A 15,191-nucleotide genomic window follows, 5' to 3' on the forward strand; every position below is an offset into this window, starting at 1 on the left:
TGAATGTTTTGTAGCATTGGGTTGGCTATTTCATCGACCCAAACTTAAGTTTGAGTTTCAATCCGCCGCCAGGTGTAGTCGGGGTTGGGTTTTGGGGTGATTGAGAAGCCACAGTAGGGGTAGGCATGGTTAAGTGACTGGGGATATGTAATTTGGTGAGTTTGCGTCCTTCAGGGTTCGGTATTGAAGGAGTGCTAGCGCCAAGGTTTGACTTTGATTGTTTGAATGTAATGCGAGGCGCGGGTGTTGGCATGCCTTGATCTTCACGCTTGCGTTTTGTCCCGGTACTAGCAGTATCTTTAGATGTCGTGAGAGACATGCGGTATCGGTCTGATTTGTAAAAGCGCATTTTACCCTTCATTAGAATTTTAGTAATCATTTCTAGTAGATAATGAAAAGATAATTCCTTACCTTGCCCATGTGCTGGCATTTCCAATACCGAGGGTATTTCAACTTGACCGGAACAGACACCTTGGCGTCATATAAGACGCGGCAGAAATCTGTGAAATCAGAAACCTCCAGTGCTCCAATGTACGAAGAGTTGCATGCAGCCCATAGCGATTCTTTCAAAGTTGAATTCCGGGAGAGCTCCTTTTTTAGAGCTTCCAAGGCTCCAGGCATGGTCTGCTTCCTGGCCAAATCTGCTCGGCGGATATCTGTGGTGGATTCTTGTTCGATAATCAACCCATCGCTTGGTGGCGGTTCTTCAGGAACCTGGTGGGTGCCAAATGCCACAGAGGCAAGAGCTCTACCAAAGGGACCGTGAAGTCGATGACGAATCCATGCGCTAGCATCTGATGACATTATGAAGAGGAACCATCTCAAGAGCTCGGGAATTCCGAATATATCCAGCTCAGCAAGACACTCAAAAGCGTCTATTCTTAGCATATCAAAGGTTCCAAACCTAGTATATTGGAGGAAATGAATTGCGTCAAGGTCCATGATGTTGGCCTTTGTAAGACGCAACTGGCATTGTAGAGCAGTCCTCGAGTAAATATTCTGGAAAGAGCTGGACCATTCATCCATTCGTCGGTATCTGTCGATTTCCGCTATTGCGTCCTTTTCAAGTTTTTCTTCGGCTTGGCGCTCCAACTCCCCTTCCATGTCAAACTCCAACTCATTATGGGTCGATGTTTCGACTCCACGGCCCTCCAAAGCATTAACTATTGATGTCATCAGAGAGCTAATGTAAAAATTGTCCGAATACTATTTATTCGTGTTAGTGAAGTAGCAAAAAGGTTGGAAAGTTTTTATTACCTCGTTATTTGAGTTGTCGCTGAACTTGAGTTTATCAAAAATGAAGCGCTTCGCCCTCAAAGGAGTCTTGCCACTATTATCACGGACCTGGGAGATAGCCTCGGGTATGACCTTTTGAAGGATATACGATGCCTGGTCGGAAAAGTCGTTGTCACGCGTCACTTGTGACCCTGGCAAGCAAAATAGCTCTTGAAATGCCCTCTCTAAATGGTGAAGACCGATCCAGTCAATCTCTTCCTTTGCATGCTTTACCAATGCATATGCAGCTGCAGTACGAATACCATGAAAATACCGCCTATCCATGAGGGTGCGAATAAAGATTGTTGAGACTAGAGCATGGGGTTTCTGAATAGCCATGTATTGCATAGACTATAAATCGAAACCAGTCAGTAATTCACACAGAAAGAGTGGATCATTCAGACTCACCTCCAGCTGGGCAACAACGTCTCGATCCTGCTGCAGCTGTGAGAGATACATGTAGCCAGGCATGGTTAAAGATAGCTTGCATATCCACTCGAAATCAGCGTCCATCCGAATCCATTCGTAAGACTCCTGCCCCATACGATCCTCCTCTTCTTTGCTCCAATCCGCTAATCTCCAGTCCTGGATTTCTTCTTCTGTTTGAAGAACATCGCCAAGGCAATATAGCAGTACATCGTCTTGTGTTTCTGCGTTAGGATCGGCCCCTACATTCAGGGTGACACGTTCCTTTTGCCTCTTATTACGTTTCAACCTCTTGTATTTGGTGTTATAAGGGACTTCGAATTTCGTGGTCTGTTCCTTGATTTCAACAATATGCTCGTACGGCGTTCCATCAGCCTCGTGGATTCTAATGGTCATTGATCCTGTGAACACTGGCTGGACTGGGGCAGCATAGACACTGCGGAGTTCTTCCTTCAAGTCTCGCAAGAAAGAAGATTTCTCAAGATCTTTAGCGCCTTGTGATTCTCCTTGTAACTGTTTTATCATAATTTCAACAACAAGCTTCTTCTTGTTGAATCGCTGTGTCGCTGAAAACCGAGGGCAACCGGCGCCGAAGACCCATTGCTGAAAAAAGACATCAAGTCTGCAATGACCAAACTTTTCACAAAGCTTAATGAAGTTCATTGTAGTTACTGCGCCATTTGTCAGGTCACCCATGCGATTGTTGAGCAGCAGGCGTCCAATGATTCGTGAGACAGTTGGTTTCCCACTGGCCTTGGAGAGACGTCGTTCTAATATAAAGAGAACGAGAGGAGCTTTCAGAGCGATGAACTCCAGTTCTGATGGGTCCAGTCTCAAGTAGTTTCCCAGTTCATAAATGGAAGGTCTCTCGTAGTCCAAGTCGCAGACTCTGTCAGACATCTGCTTTATACGGAAGCGGTACTCATTATTTCCACACAGCTTTTTCATAAATGTGTCTGTTATATAATAAGCCACGCCGGCCGTTACCCATGTATCCTTTACATCCTTGGGTACCAAACTGACGCCAGCCCATTGAGAGGCCAGAGCATAGACTAAAGACCTTGTTGAGTCATACATCGGGTCGATGATCGTTTCTGGAAAGAGCAGGCGATTGCTGCATATGGATAGTGAGGGGGTAGGAATCGTGTCGCAGGCGATATCGTCCACGAAGCATATATTGTAACCAGAATAGGGGTAGGAACCGTAAGTCACAGAAAAATAATCGATGGCCCTAGCCATCGGAAAACATGTGTTTTTCACTTCCTCGGCTCTTCCTGGAAGACAGTATGCGTCAACGGAAATCGCATTGTCTCCCAGTTGTTCGTCTTGGTCGCTTTCTCGAAACTGGGAGAGATTCACATGTTCGAAAGGTCCCACAGCAAAGCCGATTTGTTGAGCAGAGATATTTGAGACGCATGAAAAAGATACGCTCTTTTTACTCGAATCTCGCGGGTCTACAATCTCGTCGGTCATATCACCGGAACAAACCACCGTCATATCGAGGGTGTCATCATCATCGGCTCCGGCTCCATTGAGCTCATTCTTGCCATGTGTGTGATTCTTAGATGTTTCCTGCCCTTTTCGTTCAAAAACCGCATTAAGAGAGCAAGGGCATTTAATGGTCACATCCCACATGCATCTCGCTAATCGGTCATCCACACACGGGAAGAGGCAGCTAGCAGCACCAAGTCCTGTTGAATTCGTAGTATATGCATGAGGGTACCGTCTGTCACCACTATCCACCCCTACAAACTGTAATCCTTCCCGAATGTTATCAACTGTAAACTCGATATAGACCGTTAGCGCAGTATACCGGGGGAGAGCGTTCTCTGTCGCTTTCGCACTTGGGCCGTCGGGGTCATCCGCATTTCCGACAGATGACCGAAAAGCAATCTGGTCTTGCGCTTCCGATGACAGGGGATCGAGGTCTTCGATTCGTAAAGACTTGGGAAGTGTGATCACCAATTCAGGTTCGATCTGGGGCTTGAGAAGATTTTCGACTTTCGCGGAGAGGCGTTGGTGATACTGCACGCCATAAAGATTGAGGGCAGAGTGGGAATCGGTGTATTTGAGTCCTGTTACCGCCTTCCCATTGATATTCAATCGTTTGATTTCGCCCTGACGAAAATGGAGTTTGATAACCCTGAGGTCCTTGTGATGCGGGTGGATAGTGATCTCAGTCTTCCCCTTCAGACTCTTGTTGATAAAATCCAGCTCTAGATCGAGTTTCTGGTAAGCAACGGAAAAATCCTGGCCAGGCCAGACAGGGACGGCGCTGGTGGCTGCGGGTGTCTCGACGAGGCCCGGCATCCTTGCTCGGAGAGAATCGTAGGAAGAAAGGCGCTATGCGCACGAGTCAAAGCTATCCACCTGCATGACCATGCACCGGGACACCAGGCGCGATGATGGGAGCACCGCGCAGATGACTTCCAGAGCGGGATTTGCGTGCAACCTGATCACACGCGGAATGGAGGAGTGAGGTACTGGCAGGGAGGCACACGAGCAGAGAGTGAGGGGGGACGGCAGGCAGCTGGCTGGTTGGTCGATGCAGGCGCAACTTCACTCTGTTGACCGAGAGGAGGCTAAGATGTCTTGTGATCGGAGTGTGATCGGCTAGAGGCGACAACATGAAGCAGCTCAGTAGAGTATCGTTGCGCAGGCTAGTCTCCGTTGGTGTAAGTCTGCAAAGCACGGACTCAAGCCGTCCGCAGCCAAAGTACGGGTCCGCCAGGCACGTGATGGCGCCTCGGCTTCTCAGCCGTAGGATAAATTAAATACAGGCAGCAGGCGCTAAGAACTTATTATTATTGTCGCTGGATGAGACCTTATTCCACGCTCACTCTCTCTCCTTCTCTTGCATGAGTGTGTTTCATTGTTAGACGAGCTGGCAACTCCAATTGACCCTTGTTCGTTTCTGCCATTTGTCCCTTTCACCACATACAAATTTGTTTTCGGCTATTTACCCCTATGAATTGATTCTGGACGACAATAACGACTTAGACGACGCGCTTTTGACGTGACTGAGGCGAGATTGGCAATATGCCGAGGCTTTTCAAGATGGTTCAAGGTTAGTTTGCCCACAACTTCTTGACATATTGAGTGTGAGAGGCTGAAAAATCCCCGGTTGCCAACAACAGAGACCCAAAACACACTCACAGACGAATACCTCCTTCCTCTCAAATCCTACAAATATTCCAGTGTGGACAAGTCTTTCATCTCCAGATACATCCTCAAACATTATGTAAGCCGGCTGCTTTCTTCACTTGATAGTTGGATGCGGCTTGTTTACTGACAGAAGAAACTCGGTAGTGGAATGCCTCGGTTGAACTCCTCCCACTATGGATGGCACCCAATATGGTGACCCTATTGGGTTTCTTCTTCATTATTGGGAATGTTGCTTTTGTAACCATCTTTGTGCCTGACCTGGTTGGCCCCGGGCCAACATGGGTCTACTTCAGTTTCGCCATCGGTGTCTGGATGTATTCGACTTTGGATAATATCGACGGAAAACAAGCTCGTCGGACAGGTACCTCAAGCGGACTAGGCGAGCTCTTCGATCATGGTATCGATTCTTTGAACTGTACTCTTGCTAGTTTGCTCGAGACGGCCGCAATGGGGCTGGGTGCTACACAACTCGGCGCCTTCACCGCTCTAGTTCCGTGCTTGCCTATGTTTTTCTCAACATGGGAGACTTTCCACACACATACCTTGTATCTCGGCTACTTTAATGGACCAACTGAAGGCTTGCTCATTGCCATCGGAATCATGATTGCGTCCGGCATCTACGGCCCTCAGATCTGGCGCAACCAAGTGACTGATGTTTTCGGACATCCCGAGATCTTCGGAACGAATACCTTCTTGGACTTTTGGGTGGGTATCGTCTTTGGATCATTTATGGTTGCACATCTACCAGCATGTGTCTACAATGTTGCGCAGGCCCGCAGACGCCAGGGCTTACCAGTATTACCAATCTTCCTAGAATGGACCCCTATTCTTGTCTTTACAGGCTCGGTCTTGGGCTGGCTATTCTCCCCATACTCGACTCTGCTATCGAACAACCACCTGGTCCTCTTTTGCATCGTCATGTCGTTTGTTTTTGGCCGCATGACTACGAAAATCATACTGGCCCATTTACTCAAACAACCATTCCCATACTGGACGGTCATGTTGGTCCCATTAATCGGGGGTGCCATCCTCGCTAATCTGCCTCGCATCGGCCTCCCCGCTATCGGCGCTACATTTGAGCTCTGGTACCTTCGATTCTATCTCCTTTTTGCCTTTACCGCATACATGCACTGGGCATTCCTTGTGATTAACCGGATCACGACATTCCTCGGCATCAATTGTTTAACGATCAAAGAAAATAAATCAACTGCCAGGGACACTGTCTATCGCAATTTTGGTGATGTCAAGCCTAATGGCGACGGCAAGACCGGCTTGAAGCATCACTGAGCGAAGGCTACCAGAAACATAACTCCGAGAGACTTGATACTCTTCTCACGATCTACAAAGCCCACCCGCCGTCGTGGCTGATTTGGATTTGGGATTTATCTATGGTTTCTGCAACTAAAGAAAGACAGACAAAAACCGAATAGAAAACTACTTTCTACATCTCGCTCTAGATGCATCTATCTAATGATGCTGAAAAATTACATCTTACTTTAAAAAGATACAAACTGGACAGTTCGGTTTAGGAACTGGGGACATGAGACATGACTAGTTGTACATATATCTTCACCACCAAAAGCAAGTCACCCATAGTATCCCCTTTTTTGGTTATGAATTCAATGCTACATGGATATTCTATGTGTAGCGGGGTGTCACGAAAATTGTAATGTTCAATATATATACACGACTTTTATTTCGAGATATCTAATTATGTTGTTGATGACGTTTCATTTGGGTTTTCGCTTTATTTTTACGTGGATTTGAAATGAAATGATTTTATTTTTACTGATGCATTTGTAGATGCATCGAGCTATTATTGAACGAATTGATATGATCATTCTCTAGTTACAAACTCAAGCAATGTTCCGTCACTGGCTGCTGCCCATGTTGCAATCAAATTCCGAGCCTGCCCCGAATAAGCAAAGAAATTCAATCACGAAATAATAACGGATCTTTTTGTTTCCGCACCTTACGTAGGTTTGACTAATCGCAGAGAATCAAACGGAAAAAATAGCAAAAAAAATGGTAACTCACAAAACGCAACGCATTGATAGATTTACACTCTGCAGACTTTCCAACCAACAGAAAAATTCGAGAAAATAAGCATATTCACGCATATCAAAGCAAGGCTTTTAAACAAATTTCCCAGTCCAGAATCAAATGAGGGATGAGAAAAATTAATCATAATCCAGAGTACGAGGTAGACCTCGTGTCATGAATAGTAAACGCGGAGAGAGAAAAAAGTACCAGAGAGACACATACCCCCGTTCGTTCATCGATTCGATCATCATGAATAACACAGTTAAAAAGAAGAGAAAAAGACGAGTCAGGATACAACTTATGCCGGAGTTGGCTCGGTTGCTTTTCCCTCAGTGGAAACAGGCGCTTCTTCTTCTTTAGCGGGCTCTTCGGGCACTGCTTTCTCTTTCTCGCCAGATTCAGCATCAGGCATTGGCGTGTCCTTGGTTTCTACTGTTTCGCTTATCTCTTTAACTTCATCCTTCACCTCCTCTTTTGCGGTTTCGACCTCAGCCTGGGCTTCCGGCTTTGCAGAGCCGTCTTTCTCTTCCTTCTCGAGGCCGTTGAGCTTTTGAGCATCAGCCTGCTTGTCGGAGGTAGGCAGGTCGGACTCTAGCAAACTCTTCCACGAAGATAGGATATCGAGGGCTCGTTTCTTGAAATTGTATTCTTCCTCTCGGGGAATTGATGGTAATTTGATAATTGCTCTCAAAACCTTCTGAATCTTGGTCTCACGGATAATGGACACCTCAATTTCGCCGTGATTCTCCAATTTCGTGATAAAGGTTGCCATATTTTCCATCTCCTCCTCCTGCGGCGGATGTTCTCGGGAAAGAAGTCCTTTCTGGAGTTTATGCCGGATAAAAAGGACTAGAAACTATTAGGGACAGACCATGTGGCATTTCACGCCAAGAACACTTACCGTCTTTTTTCTTCCTCTCAAATGCCTCCTTGGGATCGATCTTTGGAGGTTCTGGCGTCTTCACAACAGGCTCCTCGCTCCTCTTCGCAGTCTTCTTGCCCTTGTTAGTGGCTCCCTTCTCAGCAACGTTGGGATCTCGGGGAGTGGTCAATTTGAGTTTGGCGGTGGTTTTGGGAGTCTTGTTAGACTATTAGCAACATCAGTCACACCGGTCCATTCGCAAGAAAATATCCAATCTCACCTTCTCGACTTCACCGTCACTTTCGACGTCCTTCTTGCGTTTCTTAGTGGCCTTTGCTTTTTTCCCATCTTCAGCGTCACCCATCTCCACATCGTTCTCGGCGGCGACACTCTTTCGCTTCTTCTTTTTCTCTTCTTTGGCGGCTTCTTTCTGAGCCTTTAGGGCTGCTTTCTCGGCAGCGGCTGCTTCACGCTCATCTAGCTCCTGTTGGACGGCGCGCTGGTGGTCAGCCAATAGGGATTTGAAGTAATTGAGATCGTGGTTGGCAGCAGCGACCTGATACGCAGCGATGAGTTGTTTCTGTTTGCCCTTCTCATTGACTTCTTTGCACGACTCGGGATCCAGAGGAGTCAGGTCAGTGTTTGGGATCCAGGCACTGCAGTTCAACGTCATATTAGCGTGCTTTTTCCCATTCTGCGGACAGTAGACTTACAACTCGTTCGTTTCCAAGAACATGATTGGGAATGTTCGGTCATGAACTCGCTTGCCACCGTCAGCGTATGCTTCATTATATGTGCCATCTGCCTGTTTCGTAGTCACTGGGCGAGTGCTGAGAAGACTTTGGGGAAGCATCTCCTCATCGCAGATAATAGATGGCCATGGTGGAAAACTCTTCAAGCGAGCAAGGTAGTACTCTCCGGGTTGTGCGTCGAGATGAAGGATACGTTGCTGCGACTTCTTCTTGTTCAGCTTCTTAGCTGACGAACCCCCAGTAGTCGATTTGCGCCGTGCCACCGAAGGCTTGGCTGCAGGAGTGCCGTTGACAGGTTGAGCATCCGTGGCCTCCTCTTTGCCGTTCGTATCCGCACCCTCAGCGGGCGCAGTGGCATCATGTTTCTTTTCAGTAGGCTCTGTGAACACCAGCAGGTTAGCGACAGCAACAGGAAACGTGGATATAAAATGACGATGCACGTACCTGCAGGTTTGTCTTCACTGGTAGTCGGCTTTCCATCAGCCCGATCGAGGACGGGCTCGTTTGAGGTTGGTTCCGGCTGAGACTCAACAGCGTCGGGTCGCGAATCTCCAGCGTTTGCGGCGACGGCAGGGACGGCCGGAGATTCCTCAGACATGGTGCGCAGGGATTGGGAGAATAGAAATTGACCGGATTATCTGGGGAGTATGAATGGGAACGACAGCGGCAGACTACTGTGGGAAACAACAAGTGGGCGGGAGAAGTTGAGGAGTGAAGTAGGCAGGACAATCGTGTGGAGCAGACAAGGCAGGCAAGACAGGGTCGCGAAGACCACGGCGGTTTGCCGTGGCGGCGGGCGCAACGCGACGGGAGCAGTCCGAATAGGGAATAGCCGCTGGGAGCTTCCTCTGGCCAATGACGCAACTTCCTTCCTAATCCTTGCGCTGCAGCCGTTACGACCTCAATCATTATATTTATAACTACATTGGATGAATCACGATAATACTGCCGCTAGATGCTATGTGGGTGTCATGGAACCTTGGACAATTGTGGTCCAGTCTAATAGGGAATGCAGATAAAATCAGGGTCACCTTGATAGACTCCCAGAGATTGATGCAAGCTACCTGCAGAAATTAGTCAAGCGTGCTAGTTGCTCAACAGCTTCCTGAAAGATCGTCAAATTCTTACAAGCCATGAATTGACCGGCGATTACTATGTGAATGGCTCAAGATGAGTCATCGCTAGTATTCAGCTCGTTACATATATGATATACGTTAGTGGTGATAGCAGACGTTTGTACTAATTCAAGACAATGGGGCGATATAGACAATGCATGTAGCGAATTACTCAATGAAGGTGGCGTGTGCCATTGTTCCATCATCGCCTTGTTGTTCTGCGCGTTCATAAACATCAATGACCCGTCTCTCTGGCTTATGGAGGCGCAGAATCCAGAGAAAATGGTCCTCAAGTGGAAGCAGGTTCAATAAGACCGGGTTTGCCCACCAACCGAGAACACAAACAATCGTACCGGCGACCGCATCCAGGATGAAGTGATTGGCAGTAGCGATAATAGCAGCCAAAATGGTCAAAGGATAGGCGACGCCTAGCGCAAGGCAAAGCATGCGACGCCATGACGGAAGAGCAAGTCGAATGCTGATACGACTGGAAAGAGGCATTTGCATTGCTTTCGACCGACGGTGCTTGGGCGGCAAGGGTATTGTCATGATCGTCAGACCGATCATCAAGGAATAACCAAAATGAAGTGACGGCATTGCAGCTATTTACATTCCCCGGTCAGCCATCCTATTTTGAGGTACGATAGCGGATTCCAGGCTTACCGTATTGATTGCAGAATCTATTTTCAGTCCAAACGCTGCCAGCACCATTTTTGCCATGTACAGTATCGACAAATCCATAACTCCGGGAAAGTTCACCGATTTGCCCTGGGACTTGGGAGTCGCTCAGCAGACGAGGAGGCATACATGGCCACAGAGTAAAGACTATGAAGGCGAGCAGGTTGCACACAGCCAAAGTCCGTCTGCGCGCAGCATACAGTGGTGGACCGGGGGGCGAGCCATCGACGCCGTGGTTCAGAGGACTGGGCATTTGGTGATCAAGCGAATTCCTCGTGGTTGTGTAGTAATAGAGCCATACCAAAAACGCAATGGTACCGGGGATGTGGATGAAAGAGTATATCCAATTCGTCCACGACATCAACAACGGATGGCGCAAAAAGAACTGCTGGATATCAAGTTCGAAGAAAATCCCGAGTGATTGCTCCACTCGGATCACTTGCAGGGCATGTTCTCTTGCGACATCAACGGTGTTTTCTTTAAGCGTGACGGCGGTAAAGGCGCGACCGAGCTGGTATGTCTGTTTTGGAAGCGAAATATGTCAGTGATCTCTGAAACAGTGAATCAGTGGTACTATTTTTCTTGCTCACCCAGTACACCAAAGCCCAGTACCAGCACTCCACCAGAAATGGGAATCTTCGGAGAAGACGACTCAACATACGACAACGAAAGACAGCGGTATTGGGTGTGTGAATCTCGATTTTATACAAGCCACTTCCCACTGTTCTTTTCCTCCATTGCTCCTCGTCTTGAACAAGTAGTGATGGTGACAAAGGTCTGTTGACCAACGCTTCATCCTTGTCGGTGATGTTTTCTGGGTCGAATACATCATTCCTGCTTTTTGTCTTATACTCCTCCGTCGACAAAAGAGACTGCTTATGATGCAATCGAGATTGAGAAATTCTGGGACAGCGTCGCGAGCCATGGGTCTCTCGATTGATCCATGTCCCTCCAAAAAGAAGGACGATGACAGTCAAAGGCTCCAGAATGCCTCCTACGCCCATGGTAATGCTGTGAATGCTAGCGATTTCTCACCACACCTTGAAAACGAGGATATCTTGTGTCCAGGAATATGTTGGGATTTACAGCAAGGAAAAAGAAGTCTGGAAGCAATGTCACAAAGGGGTCCGACATTGTTATTGATTGAACCACCCCTGATTTACTTATGTCCGTACATGATTGAAACTTGGCTCCCCGGAAGTCCGGAAGCTAAACAACATAAATACAACATGAAGTGATCGTCATGTACAAAAAAGCAGACGGAGAGAAGTTATGCCCATGCCAAGAGATATACTACAGTTCGAGGCTCCAATTAATTTATAATGCCACGGTTATTCCCTGTTCACGGCAATGAGCAGAGCTCTCTAGATTTTCTTAAATGTCGCCGGTTCCGACTCTTCAACTACAAGAGCTAACCAGTATTGATCTAGGCATTTGCCTTGTAGGTCCCGTTCGGGCCAATGATTTTCAGGCTTTCGGGGAGATCGCTGGTCTCGCGATAATCATTCGGCTGATCAGTGATTGATAATGCAAAGCCGATTCGGGAAGGTGGGCACATGCTCAGGTAGCGCACACACATACACTGGTGGGACCAAGTGAAAAGTCTTGCATGAAATCCAGACTATTCTCCTACAGCATGCTCAGGTTATACAGTCTGAGCTTTCGGCTCGATACGCGCGCGAGGTTTCCTTCCAACCCCCCTAGCCTTACAGCTTCATGATGAGACTTTAAGATGAGAATGATAAAAGCATGACGCGCCCCAGGGTTAGCAGCATACTATTAGCCAGTCTTGGCATCTAGACAAAAGCAAAAGAAATAGTTAGCACGTATAATAACTAACCTGTCAACAGGTCGAAATGCCTGATCCAACGTTTTAACGTAGTTGAATACACAGCGGGATTCGGATTCTGTAAATTCCGAGCATGAAGTTGTTGATGTGGGCTGATCCGATCATCCGAGACCCATAAGGCGCCACAAGGGATTTGATCTTATGATAATCAGTTGGCTGAGATCGCCACTCCGTCTTATTCATGGTTATCCATGGTTATCCATTATTTTGGGGTCCAGCGTACATCTAAGGAGGGGGTTATATTTACGCGCCCACGTGCCACAGTTCCTTAACGTTGAGAAAACACCAATTGATCATCTATCGCTCTTTTTTTAAAACTTTTTTTATGATGATTCACGATGGCCATTCCCAATGATCGATCTTGCAGTTTCCGAGTCATAGCCGGGCAGACTGTGCTGTGACGTGTATTTTGTGTTCTCATTCTGACGTCAATTGTGTATCATCTTGCGTGTGTATCAATAGGATAAAACAATAGAAACAACATTGAGCGGGACACAATGAAACAACGAAGCATGATATCATCAAATAAATACAACAGACAGCTACTTTGGAAACATACATCAATTCATTGATTGAAAACTATGTTCTCTATCCGTCCCTTGACCAACGCGACTAAATACAACACAGTCCGAAATGGCCTGTCTCAAATAACCAGAGCAACAAGAGCAAAGCATGCGTTTTCTACTACCTCCTATTCCAACGGAAAGGATAACACGTCCATCCTTCTACAAGACAAAGCCAATGGTTTTGGGTTCGCTCGATCAAATCCTCGACCGACGAAACCAAGGAGTAAAGGTGTCACGGAGATCAGAGGGCCTTACTATACAGTATAACCTGCCTGTCCTGGGGTAAAGTATTTGGGCTGGCTAAGAATGATCTTTTTAGGTCATGGGAAAGCGGTACTTGGCTGATATTCTGGAAACGTAAGCGCTGTTTACCATTATGTGTGGTTGAGTTAGCTGATAGAGACCTGAGGTAATAGTATGGGCACACATGTGGATGGGTTGAAGTTTGCTGGGGGTAATCATTCTTCACACAAGCAACAGGAAGCTTCTCGCGTATGTCTGAGCTGACTTGGTTTGATAGGTTCTTTCGCTCTCTTTGAAGAAAAGCCATTGCGGGAGCTCATCGATTTGGCCCATTCGTACAATGTTTATGTATCAACGGTAATGCTCCGCTAGTTAACACTGGGACGGAGCCTAGTACTGAGATTTTGATAGGGTGGATGGGCTGAGCATCTGCTCACCCATGCAGACGTGGAATCGGTATTCGACAAGTATCTGAAAAAATGCAGGGACCTCGGGTGAGTTGATCGTCGAAACGAGTTGGACATAGACTAAAAGAAACCAGGTTCGACGTAGTTGAAATATCATCTGGCTTCCTGAGCATTCCCGGTGACGACTGGCTGCGAATGATAGACAAGGTGCATTCATACGGACTCAAAGCCAAACCCGAACTGGGCATTCAATTCGGAGCAGGCGGCGACACCGTAGCCAGCGAGCTAGAAGCTATCGGGACGTCTGACCCGGGAAAGCTGATCAACATGGGGAAGAAATTTCTGGACGCAGGTGTGGAGCGGTTGATGATTGAGTCTGAGGGAATCACGGAGAATGTCAAGTCATGGCGGACGGATGTTGTGAGCACCATCGTCAAAGAACTTCCGCCTGAACGAGTCATGTTTGAGGCCGCCGATCCTAGTGTTTACAATTGGTATATTCGAGAGTTTGGTCTGGACGTTAATTTGTTCGTGGATCATTCGCAGATCGTGCAATTGATGTGCTTGAGGCATGGAATATGGGGAAAATCGGATACTTTCGGGAAGGTCGTCTCATATAGGCCTCAGTAGGAGCAGAAAGTCCTTTGATTGGCCACCTTTGAGGCTGAAGACGATGTTGGCCGTATTTGTTAGCCTGAAGCTATGGTTATAATGATGCCAGGGCCCCCCGAGACCCCTCGTGAGGCCCCCTGAGTGCCTGCCTTATATAAATAAGCCATGAAATATAAATACCATATATTATTTTTCGAATATCACAACTACGCGTGTCAATAAAGTTTACTACTGAATTACGAATTTTGTCGCTAAGACCCAAATAAATCGGCCGCTGTAGTCAGACGAAGACTACTATCGGCGGTCAATCCAAAGGAGACGAGACGTTACATATTGGCAACTATAAAGCATGCTTATCATATATGTTGAAACAGGAGCGCATCCGCAAACAACGTCGTGATGAGAGGGATAAAAAAGGAGCTTTCTTATGGCGTATCCTGTTACGACGGCTGCCTAACAAAGAAAGGCAAAATGAATGAACATAACAAAGATGTGGGTGTACTGCTAATATCTATTTTTAGACTGAAATGATGTACTGGGCGACGACATGCAGGGATTGCAACTGAATATCCTCCGTTACCTTACCCACAAGAACAAAGAAGGGTTCATATCGGACGGACAGTGAAAGTGTTTGTGGAGTTACACAGGACGCCTAGGCTCATGCACTTGAATCCCGACCGACGCCATCGGATCGGCAATGATGAACCAGGCCATTTTGGTGAACGCCTCCATGCATCTAATGACGTTTCCATGGCGGATCAAAGAACTTGCAGTGCCTTTTCTCGCTATGTCGACATCTCAAGTACGCATGACTGAACATTACTATGCACACTGTTCGCGGTCATAAGACGATGACAGGATGGGAAAGAGTCGAAGGTGCACGTTGTGAACAACAATCCGTGCATAGTGTTTGTGGATACGATGGATACGATGGATACGTAATGGCACAGCCTCGGCTTTCCCCGCAATGACCTATATCAACGGAGAACGGGTGAACAACTCTCCCGCTTGTACGGCTTCGAAAGTCTGCCAATGCCGACTCCGGGTGTCTATTTTGCCACTCCCTTCGTGAACAACCTCGCATTTGCTCGTGAGTCCATGTTGGATATGTACGACTCGCTAGTGTTAATATACTAAAGACGAGGTTGGATACACAGTCGTTATAAGGTATCACATACGATTAGTGTTGTCTCACCCC

General features: G+C 47.1%; 5 protein-coding genes across 5 annotated transcripts; 2 read left to right on the forward strand and 3 right to left on the reverse strand.

Moving 5' to 3' along the window:
* Window positions 1-25: 25 nt before the first annotated feature.
* Window positions 26-4,011, reverse strand: BGW36DRAFT_291585 (putative transcription initiation factor TFIID subunit TSM1/127kD; the record flags this gene model as incomplete). The annotated part of the gene is made up of 4 exons (XM_046210848.1): window positions 26-355; window positions 412-1,206; window positions 1,258-1,626; window positions 1,684-4,011. The coding sequence occupies 4 exons, from the start codon at window positions 4,009-4,011 to the stop codon at window positions 26-28; spliced, it is 3,822 nt and encodes a 1,273-aa protein (XP_046074759.1).
* Window positions 4,012-4,740: 729 nt separating this feature from the next.
* On the forward strand, window positions 4,741-6,153 carry BGW36DRAFT_291689 (sn-1,2-diacylglycerol cholinephosphotransferase; the record flags this gene model as incomplete). Its single annotated transcript, XM_046210858.1, has 3 exons — window positions 4,741-4,768; window positions 4,839-4,942; window positions 5,011-6,153. 3 exons carry the CDS (start codon window positions 4,741-4,743, stop codon window positions 6,151-6,153), a joined length of 1,275 nt encoding a protein of 424 aa, XP_046074760.1.
* Window positions 6,154-7,207: 1,054 nt separating this feature from the next.
* On the reverse strand, window positions 7,208-9,121 carry BGW36DRAFT_357686 (uncharacterized protein; the record flags this gene model as incomplete). The annotated part of the gene is made up of 5 exons (XM_046213898.1): window positions 7,208-7,758; window positions 7,811-7,997; window positions 8,052-8,427; window positions 8,485-8,902; window positions 8,968-9,121. The coding sequence occupies 5 exons, from the start codon at window positions 9,119-9,121 to the stop codon at window positions 7,208-7,210; spliced, it is 1,686 nt and encodes a 561-aa protein (XP_046074761.1).
* Window positions 9,122-9,806: 685 nt separating this feature from the next.
* On the reverse strand, window positions 9,807-11,320 carry BGW36DRAFT_395990 (uncharacterized protein; the record flags this gene model as incomplete). The annotated part of the gene is made up of 3 exons (XM_046218112.1): window positions 9,807-10,240; window positions 10,302-10,836; window positions 10,907-11,320. The coding sequence occupies 3 exons, from the start codon at window positions 11,318-11,320 to the stop codon at window positions 9,807-9,809; spliced, it is 1,383 nt and encodes a 460-aa protein (XP_046074762.1).
* A 1,021-nt stretch (window positions 11,321-12,341) lies between these two features.
* BGW36DRAFT_375485 (sulfonate biosynthesis enzyme) lies at window positions 12,342-14,172 on the forward strand. Its single transcript, XM_046215772.1, has 6 exons — window positions 12,342-12,992; window positions 13,051-13,088; window positions 13,148-13,185; window positions 13,252-13,331; window positions 13,386-13,468; window positions 13,516-14,172. The coding sequence occupies exons 1-6, from the start codon at window positions 12,747-12,749 to the stop codon at window positions 14,009-14,011; spliced, it is 981 nt and encodes a 326-aa protein (XP_046074763.1). The 5' UTR covers window positions 12,342-12,746; the 3' UTR covers window positions 14,012-14,172.
* The last annotated feature ends 1,019 nt before the right edge of the window (window positions 14,173-15,191 follow it).

This window comes from Talaromyces proteolyticus (assembly GCF_021365285.1).
Source record: "Talaromyces proteolyticus strain PMI_201 chromosome Unknown BGW36scaffold_4, whole genome shotgun sequence".
In the NCBI taxonomy this organism is placed as follows: domain Eukaryota; kingdom Fungi; phylum Ascomycota; class Eurotiomycetes; order Eurotiales; family Trichocomaceae; genus Talaromyces; species Talaromyces proteolyticus.